This window comes from Equus quagga, chromosome 9 (genome assembly GCF_021613505.1).
Source record: "Equus quagga isolate Etosha38 chromosome 9, UCLA_HA_Equagga_1.0, whole genome shotgun sequence".
Classification (NCBI taxonomy): domain Eukaryota; kingdom Metazoa; phylum Chordata; class Mammalia; order Perissodactyla; family Equidae; genus Equus; species Equus quagga.
The window spans coordinates 66,440,423-66,458,779 of NC_060275.1; the positions used below are offsets into that span (position 1 = coordinate 66,440,423).

At 58.8% G+C, this 18,357-nt stretch overlaps 1 protein-coding gene across 1 annotated transcript; it reads left to right on the top strand.

Moving 5' to 3' along the window:
- Nucleotides 1–12,146, top strand: CCDC124 (coiled-coil domain containing 124). Its single transcript, XM_046671013.1, has 5 exons — nucleotides 1–57; nucleotides 4,446–4,615; nucleotides 10,734–10,923; nucleotides 11,497–11,611; nucleotides 11,702–12,146. Exons 2-5 carry the CDS (start codon nucleotides 4,457–4,459, stop codon nucleotides 11,907–11,909), a joined length of 672 nt encoding a protein of 223 aa, XP_046526969.1. The 5' UTR covers nucleotides 1–57; nucleotides 4,446–4,456; the 3' UTR covers nucleotides 11,910–12,146.
- Nucleotides 12,147–18,357: the final 6,211 nt, after the last annotated feature.

The following is an 18,357-nucleotide window of genomic DNA, read 5'->3' on the forward strand; positions in this document are numbered from 1 at the left end:
CGCAGGCCCACCGGTGACGTCACGGAGGCGCGACCGGGCCGGCGCTGGGGGCAGGAGGTAGGAGCGGCCGCGGCGCGGGCGGAGCCGGGGGGGCGGGGGCGCGGCGGGGTGAGCCCAGCGGGGCGGCTCGGCGTGGGACCACCCCCGGGAGAGCGGGGTGGGGGTGCTCCGAGACGGGGCACTTCCGGCGCCCAGTCTCGACGGCTCCCGCGGGGTCTGTGCCCCTTTCCCCCAGCGGGTGACTGAGACCCAGAGGGACAGCGTGGTGTTCGAGGCCACCCAGCTCCGGCCCTGCCCCTGAGCAGCGTGCGGGCTTTCGGGTGACAGAGCTGGGTGCGGACGTCCCTGGCTCTTGCTGTGGGATCAGGGTTAGGGAGAGTGACGGGGCGCTGGGGGAGCCCAGAAGCGTTAGCGGGAGGGGTTCTTGGAGGAGACGACGTTGAGCTTCATCTTTTTTTACTTTCACATCCAGTCAACCGCGTGGGTCCCGATTCCCTCCTAAATGTACCCTCTGACCAGCCAGAGCCACTCCCCGGACCCCTGCGTGATCTCCCTGCTTCGGTCTCACCCCTCGCGTTCACCTCCTCACCAACCCCAGAGGGCTCTGACCCGCAGATCGCCTCCTGGCTCTAACGCCCTGCGCCCCTTCCCGTCACCCTGGAATATAAATCCTCTCTTCCCCGCCTGCCTGCCCCACGCTCCTTTTCTCAGATGCCCCCTGCAGGATGCCCTTTGACACATACACCCCCCCGCCCCAGGCTGGGCTTCTCCAGAGCCCTGCGCGTCCCCCATCACAGCTCTCATCATGAGTTGTCACTCTCGTTGTGTACCTCCCAGCCAGCCTGGGGGTCCCCTGGGGGCAGGAAGCCCATCCATGCCGCCCTTTCCCCGGCGTCCCACACGGACTCGGTGTTGGGTGCGTGTTTACTGACAGCAGTGCGCGGGCGTTGAATGTTTCCCGCAGAGAAGAAAGGCTGTCTGTATCAGTCGGCTGGGGCTGCTGTAACAAAGTACCACACACTGGCGGCTTCGACAGCAGACATTTATTTGCTCACAGTTCTGGAGGCTGGAAGCCCAAGGTCAAGGTGCCAGCTAATTTGGTTCCTGGTGCAGGCTCTTCCTGACTTGCAGACGGCCACTTCTTACTCTGTCCTCCCCAGGTGGAGAGAGCAGCTCTGACATCTTCTGCTCTTCTTCTAGGGGCACCAGCCTATGAGATCAGGGCCCCACCCTGTGACTTCATTGAACTTTCATCACCTCCTCATTGGCCCCATCTCCAAACCCAGTCACACTGAGGGTCAGGGCTCCTGCACGGGGATTTTGGAGGGACATAAACATCCTGTCCTGGCCTCAAGAAGGGGCCAGAAAACCCTTCTTAGGCTTTGGGATGGAGTTGGGGGTCTTGAACAGTGGGGCATGGGAGAAGGGGATGCTGGGGAGAGGCCCTGTGAGTGGACCGGGTCACAGGAGGGGACAGGGAGGGGGTATCAGATGGGGTACAGCCAGAGGAAAGGCTCAGAGGTGGGAGAGGGGGGTTAGTGGAAAGAACAGTGAGAAGCGGAGTTTGGACACAACAGTGTGTGACGTAAATACTGAGGATACCCTGGAAATAGACGCGGGTTCATTCATGTGCTCAAATCATTGATTGAGCCCCTACTGTGCAGGGCTCTGGGGCACAGCGGTGACCAAGGCAGTCCTGGCTCCGCTCTCATGGAGCTCCCAGTCTGGTGGGGAAGACGGACATTTGATGAATCATCATATAAATGAACATAAGATAGCAACCCAGGCAAGTGCCTCAGAGAGCAGTTCGTGGTCTGAGAGTTGGGTAGTGTCTCAGGGAAGGCTTCCTGGAGGCAGCAACACCTGAGTGGGCCCTGAAGCTTAAATCGGAGTTAACTGGGTAAAAAGAGGAGCGAAGAGCAGCCAGGTGGCAGGCACGGCAAGTGCAAAGGCCCTGGGGTGGGAACCTGCGTGGTATGTTTCATACCTGCCTGCTGCTGAGTGAATGTAAGGGAGAGGAGGGTGGGGAGTTTCCTCATCTCTAACTCAGACAGTGACCCCCACTTCTTGGTGCTGTCCTGGGGAGTCCAGGAGGGGTTTTCTGTGGGGTACTTTGTAGACGTTCAGTAATGAATGCTTGATTTAGGGACCAAGGGGTGGCTGGGAGGAGTGCGGGATCAGGCTGGCATATTGGGCCCCGTGGCAGCCCTTGCATCCTATGCCAGGAGGGACTGCAATCAACCCCACGTCTCAGATCAGGAAACCGAGGCTCGAGGGGAGCACTTCAGCCACAACTGCAGAGCCAGAACTCACCCCCAGGTCTCAGCCTGGAGGGGGCACCCCTCCATGTGGAGTGAGGGGCCCCAGAAGCCTCAGAGTCCTGATCTGTGTTGATGTCACGGGGGGGGAGCCAGCCAGGACCTTGGCGGGGTGGGGGGCCATGGTTAGGAGCATGGAGTTGGGACTGAGGGGCTGGGCCTGGCTTGGAATCCGGGCCCCTCCACTGCCCCACTGTGTGGCCCTGAGCATGTCCCTTACCCTCTCAAAGCCTCAGGTTCCCATCTGTAAACCGGGGCTGAGCCGTGCCTCTGCTGCCACGGGGGAGGACACGCTCAGGCTGCCCCTGGCCGCAGCGTCGGCGGTTATCACTGCCCAGCTCCGTCTGACTGCAGACCACCTCTGGCTCTGCCCATTGCACCATCGTGATGCCCAGTGTTCGGCTCCCACCCTCAGCCCACGTGACAGCCAGAGGGGGCTTTGGAACAACCTAAACCAGAATGTGTTCATGCCCTGCCTAACAGCCCCCTGGTGCCAATGGAGAACATCCTTGCTCTTCCTCGTCCTATAAGGCTGCCCTGTCAGCCCCACACCCTCCCTCGCTCTTCCCCTCCACCTCCTCCTCACTCACCCACTCTGGCCTCAGTGGCCTCCTTCCTGCCCCAGGGCCTTTGCACATCCTGAGCCCTCTGCCTAGAAATCCCACCTCTTTGTCCTCACAGGGCTGCCTCCAACCATCCTTCAGGTTGCAGCTCAGCTGCCACCTGCCAGGGTGTGAGACTTCACTAAGACGCTCTCCGTAAAGCTGAGCCCAGTGTGCACAACCACTGCAAATGGGAGCAGATGGTAGTTTCCAGTGGGGCTCAGATGGGAGCCCCTCTCCCACAAGTCCCACAGCCGGGAGGTGGGATTGGGGGCTGCCTGGTGGCCCTGAGTCAGGATGGCCCCCACATTCTCTCCCCTTCGTTCTTGGGGGCTGGGCTAGTTTCTCCCAGGTTCAGCTGGGGCTGAGCGGGAGATGTTCAGGGTGGGAGAGAGCAACCCATGAGTCCGGAACACCAGCCTGTTTCCCAGATGAAGACGGCTGAGGCCCAGAGAGCCAAAGGCCTGTGTCCTGGACCGCACGGTGCTTGCATCAGCCCCCCGAAGGGTGCTCGCAGTTTCCCAGCCGCGCAGCCTCCCCTTCCTCACCCAGAAGGCAAGCTTTGCTAGTGAGACCCCAGGCCCAGCCCAGGCTCTGCCCGGAACCCTGGCTTCCAGCCTTCAGAACGGGAGCAAGGACCTTCCCCGTGTTTAAGGCTTTGGGGACATTCGATTGAGTCGGCCCATAGAAAGCATGGAGTGGGGGCCCGGCATGGGGAGGGGGCACCTGCCGTCTGTGTGTGTCATCTTCTCCCCAGCGCCCAGCTTCTCCTGGCCCTGCAAGCTGGGGCAGGGTCCTTGGGAGCAGTTCGAGGCAGCTACTCACCCAGGGGAGGGGGACTCGGCCTCAGGGCTGTGGGACGGGGGACTAAGGCCTCATGAGTGGCAGAGTGGGAGGGGCCGCACACAGACTGGCCTGCAGGGGTCCACAGCAGCATGACACATAGGAGCTGGAAAGACAACCCAGATGTCCGTCCTTGGACGGAGGGCTCCAAACAACGCGGTCAGCCACACAGGGCCCAGTGCTCCGGCACAGAAAGGGACTAAGCCTGACACCCACGGCAGCGCAGAGGGACCTCGGAAACCTCCCGCTGAGGGGAGAGGCTGACACACAGACCACGCGCGTTTGATCCCATTTACCGGAAACGTCCAGAACAGGCCAAGCCACAGAGACAGAAAATAGATTGGTGGCCAGGGGCTGGGGAGAGGGGTGGGGAGGGACTGCTCATGGGGACAGGGTCTCCTTTTGGGGCAATGGAATGTTCTGGAACTAGATAGAGGTGGTGACTTCACAACATTGTCAAAGTGCTAAATGCCACTGAATTGTGCACTTTAAATGGTTTGCTTTGTGTTATGTGAATTTCACCTGAATAAATGTTTTTAAAAAGAGGAAACACTAAGTCCAAAGCCCTCATTTTACGGACACGGCCATTGAGGCCCCAAGGGGGTCCCAGCTGTGCAGGTGTGAGTCTGGGGGTGCCGAGGGTGCAGGCCTTCACTCACTGGTCCCCACCATCCTCCCGCAGCCTGCTGAGGGATGCCCAAGAAGTTCCAGGGCGAGAACACCAAGTCGGCAGCGGCCCGGGCGCGGAGGGCTGAGGCCAAGGCGGCAGCTGATGCCAGGAAGCAGAAGGAGCTGGAGGATGCCTACTGGAAGGATGAGGACAAACACGTCATGAGGAAGGAGCAGCGCAAGGTGGGTGGGCCCTGGGCCCCCATGCCTGTGGGCAAGACGGGAAGATGGGATGGAAGGGGGTGGGGGGCCTCCTGAGGCTTTGGCCTGAAGGGCGAGGAAGCGCCAGACGTGGAGCAAGGGCAGGGAGGGGGGCAGAAGCAGAGCCAATGGCTCATGCAAAGGCCCTGGGGTAGCCAGGTCTTGGCATGTTTAGGGAACAGCGAAGCAGTCACCGCCCTCCATGGGCTTGTTTCTCTCCTTCTTGTAATGCCAGGGTTGGGTGAGACTGTCAGTTCTCACCCTGGAGCGACTGCACCCAGGGGACACTTGGCAACATCTGGAGACAGTTTGGTTGCCACAGCCGGGTGGAGGGTGCTACTGGCATGTGTGGGTGGAGGCCACGGGTGCTGCTCAACTCCCTGCAATGTGCAGGACAGCACCAGAGCAGAGTGAGCGGGCCCCAGACGGCCATGGTGCCAAGGCTGGGACATGCTGATAGTCCCCATTTCCAGCCTCCAGCCTGGGGCTTGCAGGCACTTCCAGGTGTTTGTAAAAACCGAGAAGTGGGAGGGCTGGCCAGCTGTCCCCCGATGGGCCCCAATGCCAGGCACACAGTGGGAGCTTAATTGATGTCTGGGGAGTGTCTCAGGGCTGATGCTGACTGGCTTGTCCCAGTAGGTGGCGCCAGAGACCCGTCTCAGCCCACGCTCCTGGTCCCCTGGGCGCCACCTGGCCCAGGTGCGCACACGCGCGCCTCCGCTGGGAAATGAGGGAGCTTGCGGAAAATCTCAGTGGCGCCTTGCCGTCCCTGCACGCCCAGATGTGCGGCGGCTGGGCGCTTCTGCCAGGGTTTCCCATCGTCTTGCTGGGCTGGGCTCTACCTTGTCTTTAGCGGACACTGAGTGTCCCTGGTCCCGTCCCCCGCACTGTGCTGCGTTGGTCCGTGGAGGTCTTTAAATTCTTTATGACGGTCATCTTTTGACAGTGTAGGAAAGTTGAAACCTCAGAAGGAAAAACAGTATCTGCCAAAGATCCGTTACCCAGACAGAAAGGCCAGAAACCTTTCAACAGTCCCAGAGGCAGCCGCCCAGCCCAGGGCCTGGGGCACAGAGAAGGTAGGAAGCCCAGGTCACAGGGCTGGGCCAGGGGCTGGGCCGGGCTGGCACTAGTGGGTCCACCCTCTGGCTTGTGAAGTGGGGGGGCGCTCAGGAGCCCCTGGCTGGCTGCGCGCCTGTGCACCACCCTGGACGGACACAGAGTAGAGGCCGGCTGAGCAACAGGGGCAGTGGGGCCCGCAGCTCCTTGACCCTGTCATTGTGGCCACCATTCACCAACGGGCTAAAACCACCAAAGCAGGCGAAGGGCCGGCATTTGCCAGCTCTGCTCACTGGCACATTCCCGGCCCCTGTGCCCCTCCCAGGCGGGCCCCTCCTGACTGTTTCCCATGGAACTGCTGCTGGTCCTTCTTCACCTTTGGTGGTTTTCTGGGGTTTGTCTCTGTCCCGCTGACGGGCACGCGGGGCTTACAGTCTCCCTCTTCTTTTCATACACACGAAAAGATGCTGCTCGAAAAAGATACTGTTTCTCTGAAAGAAGCAAATCCATGCTTGCTCCAAAACACGAAAAAACAATGCAGCTCCCCCTAGGTGACACCAAAGGCTTTGCTCCCACGATGCCCTGAAGCCGTGCCCTCCAGTAAATGGGGTCCCACAGCCAGTTCCTCCTGGCAGCAGCAGCCGCGGACCGGCGGGCTCCATCGGGCCGGGGCCGCATTCGCGACTCCACTTGTTCCGTGTTACGCAGCTCGGTGATGAGCACCTGGCTGTCTGGATTCCATCTCCATGATTTATGAGGCCCTTTTTTTTATTGAGGTCATAATCGTTTATAACATTGTGTAATTTCAGGTGTACATTTTTATTTGTCAGTCACCATACATATGAGCCCCTTCACCCGCTGTGCCCACCCCCCAAACCCTTCCCCTCGTAACCAGTGATCTGCTGTCTTTGTCCATGGGTTAGTTTATCTTCCATGTTTGAGTGAAATCATACAGTGTCTGTCTTTCTCTGTCTGGCTTATTTCGCTTAACATAATACCCTCAGGGTCCATCCATGTTGCTGCGAATGGGATGGTTTTGTCTTTTTTCTGGCTGAGTAGTATTCCACTGTATATACACCACATCTTCTTCATCCACTCATCAGTCGGTGGGCACTTGGGTTGCTTCCATGTCTCCATTATTGTGAATAATGCTGCAATGAACATAGGGGTGTGTAAACCTCTTTGAATTGTTGATTTCAAGTTCTTTGGATAAATACTCAGTAGTGGGATAGCTGGGTCACGTGGTATTTCTATTTTTAATTTTTTGTTTTTTGAGGGTTTTTTGGTGTGGAAGATTGGCCCTGAGCTAACATCTGTGGCAGTCTTCCTCTATTTTGTATGGGAGATGCCACTACAGCATGGCTTAATAAGCAGTGTGTAGGTCCGCACCCGGGATCCAACCCACAAACCCTGGGCTGCCACAGTGGAGGGCACGAACGTACCGCTATGCCACCATGCTGGCTCCTCTATTTTTAATTTTTTGAGGAATCTCCATACTGTTTACCACAGTGGCTGCACCAGTTTGCATTCCCACCAGCAGTGTATGAGGGTTCCCTTTTCCCCACACCCTCTCCAACATTTGTTATTTTTAGCCTTAGTGATTGTAGCCATTTTAACGGGCGTAAGGTGGTATCTTAGTGTAGTTTTGATTTGCATTTCCCTGATGATTAGTGATGTGGAACATCTTTTCATGTGTTTATCGCCCATCTGTATATCTTCTTTGGAAAAATGTCTGTTCAGATCCTGTGCACATTTTTTGATCAGGTTGTTTGGTTTTTTGCTGTTGAGTTGTGTGAGTTTTTAATATATTTTGGAGATTAACCCCTTGTGGGACATATGATTTGCAAATATTTCCTCCCAGTTGGTGGGTTGTCTTTTCGTTCTGTTCCTGGTTTCCTTTACTTTGCAGAAACTCTTTAGTCTGATGAAGTCCCATTTGTTTACTTTTCCTCTTGTTTCCCTTGTCTGAGTAGACATGATATTTGAAAAGATACTGCTAAAAGTGATGTCAAAGAGTGTACTACCTGTATTTCCTTCTAGGAGTTTTGTGGTTTCACGTCTTACCTTCAAGTCTTTGGTGCATTTTGAGTTAATTTTTGTGTATAGTGCAAGATAATGGTCTACTTTCATTCTTTTGCATGTGGCTGTCCAGTTTTCCCAACACTATTTATTGAAGACTTTCCTTTCTCCATTGTAAGTTCTTGGCACCTTTCTCGAAGATTAGCTGTCCAGAGATGTGTGGGTTTATTTCTGGGCTCTCAGTTCTGTTCCATTGATCTGTGTGCCTGTTTTTGTACCATGCTGTTTTTTTTTTTTAAGATTTTATTTTTTTCCTTTTTTCCCCAAAGCCCCCCGGTACATAGCTGTATATCTTTTTAGTTGTGGGTCCTTCTAGTTGTGGCATGTGGGATGCCGCCTCAGCGTGGTTTGATGAGCAGTGCCATGTCCGCGCCCAGGATTCGAACCAACGAAACGCTGGGCCGCCTGCAGCGGAGCGCGCGAACTTAACCACTCGGCCACGGGGCCGGCCCCTGTACCATGCTGTTCTGATCACTATGGCTTTGTAGTACATTCTGAAGTCAGGGATTGTGATGCCTCCAGCTTTGTTCTTTTTTCTCAGGATTGCTTTAGCAATTTGGGGTCTTTGGTTGCCCCATATGAATTGTAGGATTCTTTGCTCTATTTTTGTGAAGAATGTCATTGGGATTCTGATTGGGATTGCATTGAATCTATAGATTGCTTTAGGTAGTATGGACATTTTAACTACGTTTACACTTCCAGTCAATGTGCGTGGCATATCTTTCCATTTCTTTGTGTCATCAGTGTTTCTCAATAATGTCTTATAGTTTTCAGTGTATAGGTCTTTCACCTCCTTGGTTAAATTTATTCCTAGATATTTTATTCTTTTTGTTGCGATTGTAAGTGGAATTGTATTCTTGAGTTCTCTTTCTGTAAGTTCATTTAGTATAGAAAAGCAACTGATTTTTGTAAGTTGATTTTGTACCCTGCAACTTTACTGTAGTTATTGATTATTTCTAATAATTTTCCGATGGATTCTTTAGGGTTTTCTATATGTAAGATCATGTCGTCTGCAAACAGCGAGGGTTTCACTTCTTCCCTCCCTGTTTGGATTCCTTTTAGTCCTTTTTCTTGCCTAATTGCTCTGGCCAAAACCTCCAATACTGTGTTGAACAGAAGTGACGAGAGTGGGCACCCTTGTCTTGTTCCTGTTCTCAGAGGGATGGCGTTCAGTTTTTCCCCATTGAGTATGATGTTGGCTGTGGGTTTGTCATATGTGGCCTTTATCGTGTTGAGGTACTTTCCTTCTAAACCCATTTTATTGAGAGTTTTTATCATAAATGGCTATTGGATCTTGTCAAATGCTTTCTCTGCATCTATTGAGATGATCATGTGGTTTTTATTCCTATGAGGCTCATTTTTGATGGCTCCGGAAAATTCCGCCAAATGGACTCATCCTTCACCCATCGCCAGATGCTGCTAATTGCTCTTTTAAAAACTGCGACTGATTTTTTAAAAGAAGTTGCTGAATGTTAAAGCATAAATCTTACGCTCCCTCCTCAGTCCCATGTCCCTGGAGACGGATGGCCGCAGGTTGCCTGTCCTTCCTGCGTTACCGGAGCCTTCTGGAGTTCATTCATTCATTCATTCCGCACACTTTCACCAAACACCTGCTGTATGCTGAGCTAGAAGGCAGCCATTCACAACCCCAGCCAGGGCCTGTCTCCTGCCTTCAGGATGAACCAGATAACGGGAAGACCTGAAACTGGGGATTTTTGGAACACAAGAAGGAGCTGTGTGGTGGAGGGGGCAGATGGGGAGCCAGGAGCTCAAGATGAGCTGGAGTTAACCAGGGGGGGAGGCTGGTGAGGGCGCTCCAGGGGGAGAGAAGAGCTAGTGCAAAGGCCCTGAGGCAGGGCCATGTGGGGGCAGAATGAGCACGAGGTGTACGTGCACCATGCAGGGTCGGGGAGCCTCAGGAGAATGTTCCCTCTGACAGGGAAGCAGAGGCCTGCCTGAGGTGCCCCGGCACAGAAGTGGGAGCCCAGCAGCTGCACTCAAACACTTTTGATCTTTAACCCCACACCCGACTTTCTTGCCATGCAGGTGAAGGTCAGAGGCCCAGTGGGTGCCCTCAAGCACATCCACCCCTCTTCTGGGGCACTTAGACTCACTATGGGTGTGTCACAGGGGAACACTGCAGTCACGGGGACCGTCCCCAAGGCATGGGAGGCAGAGGGCAGTGTTGCGGGCAGTGGGTGGGTAGGCAGGGGCACTGAGGGTGCTGGGTGGCAGGCACCCAGATGTTCCAAGCCTCTGGCCTCACCGCTGGAAGGGAACCAGAACCTCGCTCTGCCCTCCCAGAGCGGTGGAGGGGCAGTGGCCAAGGACAAGTCCTGGGGCCAGATGTCCCCTTGTCCAGCTGGCATCAGGGCCTCCCTTGGGAGCCAAGGTGGGATCAGTCCCAGCCCCTGTGACACATGGACCATGCCTCCCCCGAAGTCTCCTGGTGCCTCGGGGCAGAACCTCTGCCCCAGCTGGCAGTGAGCACAGACCCTCCCATGGCTCCTGTGGCCTTTGGAGTCCAATACAAACCCCTCCCCGTGCCCTTGAAGCGCCTGGTGGCCGGGCCCTCAGCCTGCCCCGTCTCTCCTCCCTCCATGCTCCTTCTCCCCACTCCAGCCTCTGGGCTGCTTCTCTGTCATGCTAGGTGGTTCCTGCCTCAGGGCCTTTGCAGCTGCCATTCCCACCACTAAGGACTCTCCTGTCCCCCAGCTCTCCCGCTGGCTGGCTCCTCCTCCAGCCCAGGTGTCACTTTTCCTTTGAGAGCCACCCACTCACCTGCCCAGGCCAAGGTTCCCTGTTTTTCCCATAGTCATGTAGGATGGGAGCCCCCGGGTAGGCCCACTGTGCACCCAGCACTGGGTCTAGCACACAGCAGGGCTTCAGTCCAGGTTGGTTGAGATAAAACCTGGATCCCGTGCCAGTGGGCAGCAGTTGGAACCTCACCACCCCGTCCCCCTAGGAGGAGAAGGAGAAGCGGCGCCTGGAGCAGCTGGAACGCAAGAAGGAGACGCAGCGCCTGCTGGAGGAGGAGGACTCGAAGCTTAAGGGTGGCAAAGCCCCCCGGGTGGCTGCTCCCAGCAAGGTCACCCGCGCCCAGATTGAGGAGACGCTTCGCCGAGACCATCAGCACAAGGAAGCCCCAGACCCAGGTGTGGCTGTGGCTCACTCTGGAGCTGCCCTTGTACCCACTAAAGGATAAACAGTGGGACCCACCTTGGGCTGAGTCCTGAGCCCCTCCTCACCTCCAGAGAGGCTGCCTGGCTCTGCATGGCACAGGGTGGGCGGGCGCGGGCTGGCAGGCCTGGCCCTGAGCACAGGCGACTAGGGCGCACACGCATGTACTTACCTGCTCTGCACCCGACCCCGGCTTGTGCTCCCTGGGGGCCCCAGGGCGTTAGTGGGGCGCCCCAGGCTGAGGAGACAGCAGCCACATGGGGGGGGGGGTGCTTCCTCTGTGCCCGGCTGCAGTGAAGTTAAGAGGGCAGCCCGGGCTGGGCCTAGGCCGCGGATGCGGAGGGCTGCACCGGCCCACCCTGGAGGTCTGTCCCGAGAGGGCTTCCCAGCTCCAGGGGCATTTCTCTGCTCCCCCTCATTCTCTGCCTGCCTGCTGCCTCCCCTGGCTTCTTCCCTTACTGTGTCTCTCTCATCTCCCTGGAACTCTGCATAGCTGCTTCTCTCTCTCTGTCTCTGTCTATGTCACCCGGCCACCCGCCCGCCCCCAGCCGAGAAAGCCAAGAGCCACTTGGAGGTGCCGCTGGAGGAGAACGTGAACCGCCGCATGATGGAGGAGGGCAGCGTGGAGGCGCGCACCATCGAGGATGCCATCGCCGTGCTCAGGTAGTGGGCGGGGCGAGGCCTTCGGGGCGGGGCTAGTCCTCCGGGGGCGGAGCCGCGCCCTAGCCCGCTGATGCTGGTGTCCTCCCTTAGCGTGGCGGAGGAGGCGGCCGACCGGCACCCCGAGCGGCGCATGCGGGCGGCCTTCACCGCCTTCGAGGAGGCGCAGCTCCCGCGGCTCAAGCAGGAGAACCCCAACATGCGGCTGTCGCAGCTGAAGCAGCTGCTCAAGAAGGAGTGGCTGCGCTCACCCGACAACCCCATGAACCAGCGGGCCGTACCCTTCAACTCCCCCAAGTGACCCTGGAACTGGAGGAGCCGCCCCGCTGGCGGTCAGGGTCCTGACTCCACACGCCCTCCCACTGGGTCAGCTCTGAGGGTGACAAAGAGGTCCAGCCCTGGTGCGTGTCCTTGGGGCGACGTGGCATCATCAGCCATTCCTCCCGCCAGAGGGTCCCTGCTCTGAGTGACATCCCCCTTCTCAGGTGTGCAGAGCCCTGTGGCTGAGCGCCCAATAAAGGCGGTCGGTGAGGCAGCACGTGCGCTTGAAGTCCACGTGGGCAGGCGGGTGGGTGGTGAGGAGAGGCGAGTGGCTGTTAGATGGAGAGCAGGCACGGCCAAAGAAGACAAGGGCCCCCAACGGTGTTCCTGTCACAGCAAGCTAGCTAAGAGCTTTGCCCGGCTCCTTCGGTGCCTCCTCCTGGCTTGGGCCCCTCATCCAGTGAGGGGCCTGTACCACCATCCACGGAAACCTTGCTGGGCTGCTGCAAGTAGGCGACTCAAGAGAGGTTGAGGCCCTGGCTTGAGATCACGGAGCATTTCAGGAGCAGAAATAGAGGAGCTGGAGGCGAGTTGTCCACATCCTGAGTCTGGTTCAGAGTCAGTGGCCAAGGTCACACAGTGCTTGGGATCAGGAAATGCTGGCTGCTCTGCTGTTACTCCAACATAGGAGGCATCTGGGGGAGTCCTCGCAGGCTTCCCGGTGGAGGATTTCTTGAGAGTGGGCCTTGGTGGGTGATGAGTCAGATTCCATGGCAGAAGCAGGGCACTGGGCAAGCAAGGGCCTGGGGGCTGGAGCAGGCAGGTGGGTTGGTAGGAATGAACGTCCTCGCAGAGGCTGCATGTCTGGGGAGGGCTCGGTGAGATGTGAGCCCGGTGCTGGCTTCCTAGAGCTCAGTCAGCCTTGCGGAGTTGGCAGAGACGGTGGGGAGCTGGGAGGTGGGCCCACGTGTGGGGGGCCGGGTCCAAGCATTTACCAGGTCATTGCTATGGCTACCCCCCAAGTGACACCCTCTGTGCGCCCAAAAGGTTGTCCCTACAGCCTCTAGTCCCCATTCTCCCCACTCTCCACTCCCTCTCGGCTGCAGCCCTGCCTCCTCGCTCTCAGCTCTGTCAGTCCAGCCAGCTTGTTCCCCATCAGGGCCTACACCCTGTTGGTTCCTCCTGCCAAGAACACTGTTCTCACGGATCTCAGGTCTCAGATGCAGATCCTCACAGATGGACTCAACTGTGTGAGGTCAGGGCCGGGCCAAAGGGGGCCAGGCTGTGCCCCGAGGAAGGAAGGTAGAAGGTGGCATGGAGGGAGGGTCTTGAAGGATGCATAGGAATTCTCCACACAGACACAGGGGACAGAAAAGACCAAAGGAACCACACATGCAAAGGTCTGGGGGTCACACCTCTGTTCAGGGGGCGGGGGGGGGGCATTAATAATTGAGTACAGCTAAAGTGCAGTATGGAGGGTGCGGGAAACAGTGGGAGATGGCATAAAACTAACTGGCGTATACTGAGCACTGGCTTAGTTTGGGGGGTCCCCCAGGAGCTGACCCTGAGACAAGGACTAGTGGACACGTGAGGGGTCCAGGAGGACTCCATGGGGGTTTGGGAAGTGAGAGGGAGGAAAGGAGCCCCGCAGAGGGTGCCGATGGGCAGAGTGTGGGAGGATGGGACAGTGAGAAGTATCCACTGGATACTAAGCGCTGGCCTGGCACATGGTACTAGCATTTCACTGAGACCTGGGGCAGCTCTGTGACATACTGATCCCCTTTATAGATGGCAAATCTAAGTCACCTGCCTGCGTCACATAGCCAGGAAGCACCCAGAGCTGTGGGGCAGCCATCAGGGGCGGCGGTGGGGCCCGGAATCCGGGCTGGAGGTGTCAGCCAAATTAACAGGAGGAAGAGCCCAGACAGCTCCCCACAAATGGACCAGGGCCTTAATGGGTCTGAGCCTCAGTTTCCTCCTATATAAAATGGGACTAAAAATAGTGTCTAACCCTACAGTATCTCGCGAATCAACAGATGGTGCCTGGGAAAGGCGTATTCTGAAGAAGGGCTCGGCCAAGGAACCTCCTGCACGGCCATGCTGGGGTCTTCATGGCTGGGCAATAGAGAAGATCGGGGACCAGTGGTGACCAAGCCCGAGGGAAGAAGCCATCCGGGCGTGCAGCCAGGCCGAGAACGCCAGGACAAGGAGTGGGGCTTCGTCCCAGGGCGATGGGGAGCCAGGGCTGGTGTGAGCCAGACAGGATGGGTGTCGGAGCTGCGGGTGGCAAGCGCCGGGGACCTGTAGAGGAACGGCAGGTGGACGAGGGAGCGAAGATAAAACTCAGGACAGGGGCTGAGAGGCTCGCCTTCAGTCCTCACACAGAAAGACGATGGTAGTAACATTTGTCCCCTTCCACAGAAAAGCCCCTTCTCTCTTCGCCTCTACCCTCGCGGAATTCCGGGCCCGCGCGTGCGCGCAAGCGACGGGAATCCCCAGCTCCGCCGCAGTGCGCGGGAGGGGGCGTGAGACGGGAGTTCCTGGCGCTCCCGGACCTCCACGCGCACGTTGCCAGGACGACCGGGCGGGGCTGCGGGGGCGCCGAGTGCGCACAGCGCCTGCGCCGGGGCGCTCTCCTTCACGCGCCAGGGCTTTCCCGTCGCGCGCGCGTCGGGGAGAGAAAGCCGTGCTCAGCGCGCACGCGTCGACCCCCGCCCTGTGGGCCAGGGAATCCTCACCCTCCGCAGTGCGCACTGGGGGCGGGGCGGGGCAACCGGCTCAAACTGGAGTGGGGTTCGTTGAGGAGGTGGCGGGGTGGGAGTGCCACCCCGGGTCTTCCCGAGGTTCCCGCTCCGGCCTTCGCCGTCGCCTTGGCAACCCTGCTTGTGGGCCGCAGTGTGGGGGTGGCGGCGGCCTTGGGGAAGCCAGACGGCTCTGCGCCTGCGTGGGGCTCCGCGCCTGCGGCCGGGGTTCCCCCTCGTGCACCCTGGGGATGGGGGGGAGGGTGCGGAGAGGGGAAGTGAGGGTGGGCGCCGAGGGAGGGGGCGAGCGCGGAGAGAGGGCTGTGGGGGAGGGGCGAATGGTGGAGGGAAGAGGAGGAGGGGTGGGTGCCGGAGAAGGTAGGGGAAACGAAAAGGGTGGGGATGACGAGGAGAGGGGTGCAGGGCAGGGAGGGGGAGGGGGGGAGCTTAGGGAGCAGTTAAGGGACACGGATAATGTGAGGGGGACAAAGAGAAGCGCATAAAGGGGACACGGCAGGTATGGGGGGTGACGGGAGGGGAGGCTGGAGAGAGGGCAGACACCTTCAGGACAACCCCCCCGCCCCCACCCCGCGCAGTTTGGCCTGGGGAGGGAGGGGGTTTGCTGCGCCAGCAGATCGCCGCCTAGGGTTTCCAGATCAAGAAAAGAAAAAAAAAAAGGCACCCAGTTAAACTTGACTTTCAGATAAACAAGGAATAATTTTTATTGTTAGAAGTCTGTCCCGTTCCGTGCCCTTTTATTTGGCAGTCCTCATCTCCGTCGCCTCCCCACACACCGCCTGTCCTTTGAGCCTTTGTGAAAGCCGCGGGGACCTCGCTGGATGGTGCCTTTGTCTCTCGCCTCCGTGGTGCCCCACAGCCCTGCACGCCAGGAGCCGTCCGGTGCCATCTCCCCTCCTGGCCTTGAACACCAGCCTGAGGTCGAGTCCTGGCCAGGCAGTGATGCGCAAAAGCGCGGCACCCACGCGCGCCTCCGGGCGCCTTCCCTCTCCCGCAACCCTCTGCCATGGGCATGGCCCTGCTGAGGTGACATGGCCCTGCCGAGGTGACATGTCCCTGCCTGTCCCAGCCGCCATCACCTCTTTCTCCCGAAACCACCAGGGCTCACTGCTCTAAGCCTGCGACCCTGGGAACCCCCACCCCGGCTCCCCTTCAATCTCTGGGCATATAAGCATACAGTAGGTGCTCGGAAAAAACGTTGGAGGGTGATTTTATGGAGGCAAGCATTGGGGGGAGTGCTTGATTTTTCAACACTGATAGCTGCGTTTTCTCTCCCATGGGGGCACCTACCCTCTCTGGGCTTTTGTACCCTCCAACAGCGATTTTCCTTTTATCTTCCCCTTTGGTTTAAAAAAGTATAAGGTAATAAAATATTATGCAAAAGCTAATAACAGGGGAAAGGTCAGCCCCAGGGCTTCTCCCTCCCCCACTTCTCGTCTTTGCTCTTCATACTTATTTGCCAGCACTCAAAGAGTTACGCCTCGGGCCTGGCTTCTGCTGAACAGGCCAGGAACTTGGTCCCAGCCGATCACTTTCCCCAGTGGCATGTTATTCTGGAAACTGCTAAGCGGACCCAGATGGGGGGGGGAGCATGTGGGGCCCCTGACTGTGTTTGTGGTTTTGCTGTCCTCCTGGATCTTTTGTGCCATGTCTTAGGGGTGCTTTCCAGGGTGCTAGCTGGGCAGAGGGTGGTTCTGTCCCTTTATTTGGAGCTCCTAGGGTGGTGCTAGGTCAGAGCTGGCCTCATCAGCCAGGTCCCCATTACACAGGGCCTCACGTTCCCCTGGGGAAACCAGAAGGTGAACAAGGGACCAGACCACACCAGGGGCTGAGGGCAGCGAGGACAGTAAACTAGACTGACATGCCCAGAGACGGGATGACTCTAGGCAGGAGGTGACATTGGACCAAGCTCTGAAAGACAATAGGGGGTGAAGAGAACCAGGGCAGGGTGATCCTGGCAGAGGGAACAGCAGATGCAAAGGCTCTGAGGCTGGACCGGTTAGGACAGATGCTGGGCGTGGCCAGAGTGTGGCAGGCAGTCCAGGGAGACTGTGGAAGGGCTGAGACAACGTTGAAGTGGTAGTCGGACCACGCAGGACTTCCGCCGGGGGTGTGGGGGGGAGGCAGGCGAGTCAGGGTCCTCCTCTTGGTTCGAGGAGGAGGGCGCCAGTTGTGCAGGGCAGGGACGTGACCAGTCATATGAGTGAGGATGGAATTATGTGGCTGCGTCACGGAGAAGAGACAGTGGGGATAAGACGAGCTGTGGGACTGGGAGGGGCCTTCTGGGAGCTCCACAGGGCAATTGTGGGGTTCAAGGGCCGGGGACCCCCTCCCCACCGATACGCGCTTGTCACCGGTGGCTCCCGACCCTCCCTCCCTGTGTCCGACCTAGACGCGGGCCTCGGCCTCCCCCACGGGCGGGGCGTCCTCCCCACGGAGGTGGTGGCGCCCCTCTGTGGGCTCCCCGCTCTTCCCGCAACCCTCAGGCTCTCACTCAGCCTCCATAATGCAGACCCCGGAGGCCCCCGGCCGCTTTGTTCCCTTTCCCTCCGCTCATGGTCGCGGTCACGCTGGCGGCTCCCTCTGAGCGTGTCTCGCACACACAATGAGGGGGATGCGCTCCCAGTGGCCCCCCCAGCCCCGCCCGCGCCGCGGAATCCCGGCTCCGGGACCCCGCCCAGCCCAGGGAGCGCGTACCTTTCTTGAGACGCTCTCGGCGAGGGGTGGGGGGCATTTGGAGGGGGAGGGCTATTTTAGGAAAAACAACAAAAAAAAGGATGGAGGCTCATAGAAGCCTTCTGGCTCCTAAGAGGAAACCCACCTCATCCCCGGCCAAGGCAGAAGGTGGGTGGGGGTTCAGAGACGGGGCGGGGCAGCGGGGGTAGGGGGCGGCGAGGGAGAACCCGGTGGTCTGGGAGGGCGCCACGCTTCCCGGGGTGGAGCAGAAGCAGAACAGCAAAATGTAGCCGGTAGCCCCACAGACTCCCCAAAGCCGGAGGCACCCCAGAGGTGGGCGCTGTCCAGTCGCTGGAGGGAAACTGAGGCTCAGAAAGCGGCCTGAGCACAGCCAAGGTCACGGGAGGGGCCGAGCCCTGGGCTCCCCCCCGCCTCACCCCCTAGTGACCCAGCCCCCAGGAGCAGCATTGTTCTCATTTGGCGGAATGACCTTCACAATCCCGCCGCCCGGGCCTCTGCCATTCACGGTCAGCGGGGTCCCCGAGTTGTGCAGGGAGAGGGGGGACGTCACAGCCCAACAACGACATAGAGAAGTTTTCTGTGGTTTGTTTTCTGGCCACCCCGGGTTCCCCCTCCCTCACTGGGACCTTCCAGCCTGGGCAACGTCACCGGCTGGTAGCCCGAAGCCTCTGGGTTCCCCCTGGACCTCCCAGGCCCCAGAGCGCGCTCAGCGGGGTGCGGGGGCTTAATTGCCTTCCCCTCCCCAGCTCCGCTCCTTCCCCGGACACTGGAGAGCGGCCCCCAGAGTGACGGGCGCTGGGCCCAGGCCAGGGGCTCCCCGCTCTGGGTCTCAGTTTCCCCATCTGTAAAATGAGAGCCGGGGGCCAGCGGCGGCAGAGAGGCCTCCCAGCTCTTGGCGCTTTCGCTAAAATTGGCTGGCACGCCTGTGGACGAGGGGGCTGGAGCGAGACCCGGAGGGGGTTCCCTCCACGCTGGGCGGGGGGCGGCGGGGCGCGGAGGGCGGCGAGCCGGGGACGGCGGGGTTCGGCTGGC

Bases quoted from the DNA above. Each gene is read 5' to 3' on its own strand.
- CCDC124 (XM_046671013.1), top strand. From the start codon at position 4,457: ATGCCCAAGAAGTTCCAGGGCGAGAACACCAAGTCGGCAGCGGCCCGG. The intron at 10,924-11,496 runs GTGTGGCTGTGG...GCCCGCCCCCAG, and splicing joins CAAGGAAGCCCCAGACCCAG to CCGAGAAAGCCAAGAGCCAC. The intron at 11,612-11,701 runs GTAGTGGGCGGG...GTCCTCCCTTAG, and splicing joins GATGCCATCGCCGTGCTCAG to CGTGGCGGAGGAGGCGGCCG.